The sequence below is a fragment of the Phytophthora parasitica genome, assembly GCF_000247585.1.
Source record: "Phytophthora parasitica INRA-310 unplaced genomic scaffold supercont2.481, whole genome shotgun sequence".
Lineage (NCBI taxonomy): Eukaryota > Oomycota > Peronosporomycetes > Peronosporales > Peronosporaceae > Phytophthora > Phytophthora nicotianae.
The window spans coordinates 1-2164 of record NW_008649467.1 but is presented as its reverse complement, the minus strand read 5'-3'; the positions used below and the strand labels follow the sequence as shown (position 1 = coordinate 2164).

General features: G+C 46.2%; 1 protein-coding gene across 1 annotated transcript; it reads right to left on the bottom strand.

The window, feature by feature from the left end:
- Nucleotides 1–594: 594 nt before the first annotated feature.
- Nucleotides 595–1058, bottom strand: PPTG_20321 (hypothetical protein; the record flags this gene model as incomplete). The annotated part of the gene is made up of 2 exons (XM_008919080.1): nucleotides 595–848; nucleotides 914–1058. The coding sequence occupies 2 exons, from the start codon at nucleotides 1056–1058 to the stop codon at nucleotides 595–597; spliced, it is 399 nt and encodes a 132-aa protein (XP_008917328.1).
- Between the last annotated feature and the right edge of the window lie 1106 nt (nucleotides 1059–2164).

Below are 2164 nucleotides of genomic sequence, written 5' to 3'. Positions count from 1 at the left end.
CTCCAGCCGCTTCATAACCGAGTCGGCCAAACTATTGCAAGTAGGAACACCAGATTGGCAGACGCGTTCTTCCAATAATTTGGAGACGTCAGTCACCAAACGACCACATAGTTCATTCTGCAATTCAGTAATTTTCTGCATGTCAGCTTTGCGCGCAATTATTTCTTCACGTAATTCATTTCTTGCCTCGAGAATTTCAGTCATGATTGTTACGTGCGGTGAAACACCGGTGGGTTGGGTGGCACATCCTGATCCACTAGTATCAACATTCAAACGTAAACTTTCAAATAATTCCACATTGGCAAACAGGGCTGACTGAAAGAGAGGGTGGGTGTCCGGCAAATTCTCCCGAAGAAAACCGATGTGGTAAACCAAAGATGCCAAAGCAACCTCGTCAACATATTCGACTGACTCAGGCAATCCAGGAAAACAGAGCCTTTTTGCGCTCTGGATGATTTCGGTACCAGCAGCAAAATGGGGAGGTAAAACTGCGAACTCAGGCTGTAAAATTGAGAGACCGGTCACTGTACGGCCAACGAATATGTCACCAGCGGCATCGTGCCTTAAGTAGCGGTCCTGTACTCCACCCATCGATCAACCTGCTCGAAGATGGACTGCTACCGCTTGTGGGCATGCATTCGAACCAGAGGGGCAAAACGTAGAAGCCCCTTTACGCATAGAGTGAGTTCCGATGTCCGTGGCACTTGTTCCACGGCGCTCAAGCTCATCTGCGATTGGTATGGTCTTTAATACGCGCCCTAAGGCTTTTCTGAAGCGTGCATATTGGTCATTTCCGGGGAATAAACGCAAGTCGCTGTCATCAACGCCGTACGAAGCCCAGTATACACCTGTAAGTCACAAGACGGGTGGGTCATGTACAACAATTTGGATGTAGTTATACTATCGCACTTACCGAGCGCAAGAATGGGGCATATTTCAGGAGCTGTCAGATTGGAATAGACGTGGCGCGGGTCGCGAGGACGTGAACCACGCTGGTCATTCTTCATATGAGCAAAAATACACACATAGTGCATCTTCACGCCACTCCAAGTGGCCATAGCAAATTGAGGCCGTATTTGCTGCTCTTGACATCAAATTCCAAGGCAGTACCATGAATGTACGGGCAAAAACCATGTCCCGCAATGGACTCAGAAGCATTTCCATAGCAATGCGTCTGTATAGACCGAAAGACATGGGATCCTTTCCGACTTTAATTTGACCTTGATCTCGACTCACAACTGCAGCTACCTTGCGCTGGAAGCCCTTAAAATGGCTGCTAAGTTCATGAGCCAGATCCAATCGCATCACACGGTGATAGTCTTGAAAAGGTTGTAAAATGCTGAACGATGACCAGCGTAAGTTGAGAAGCTGTGATAGGTGTCATTTGCGTTTTCCATTGAGACGATCCATGTCATGAAGTCGTGCGCGGTAATTTGGTCGAAGTGAATAGGTGGATTCAAGGGTGCCGAGGACAATGCAGTTTTGATCGAATTCCTAGTTGCTTTCCCATTTCCATCAAACACAATTGCATTACCAAAGCTGTCATGAATCAACGAGCGCTTGTTAGTTATCATCCACTCTAAAAAGCGCGTTGTAGAGCTTAAGTAGGAAGCACGCGAGTTCGTCGAAATCGTACTAGCGCGGGCACTAGTAACTTCGTCTTCAAGCGCAGACAATGAGTCGTTCTCTATATCCATCGTGTTCAGGAATGGCGTCCTGAAAAAGCTGCGTCATTCTCAGCCAGAACCCGAATATATGAAAGATTGTAAATATACGAAGGGTCGATATCCAGAATTTGTCGGACGTCCTGTCCTGACGATAACAGGTACACTGGTACTTTCGTCCGGAACAAAACGGATAATTTAACCTTTCACACTCATTTGCCAAATGCCTCCAGTTACTGGTGTTTTGTCGTACGCACCTAATCGCAGTAGATACAAACTGTATTTGCTTAGCGGGAAGTAGGGAAGTCCATCATATCATCAATTTTTAATGCTGGTGGAGAATACTACGTCTCGTATTCCATACCATAAAATCTCCGACCTCCGACCTCTCCGACCTGTACCAGAAATCTGGCACATAAATGTAGAACACATGAAATTTGTGTAAATGATGTGTTTGAGATTAGGGGAACTAAAACAGTGATAGGAATGCCAGAGAGCAA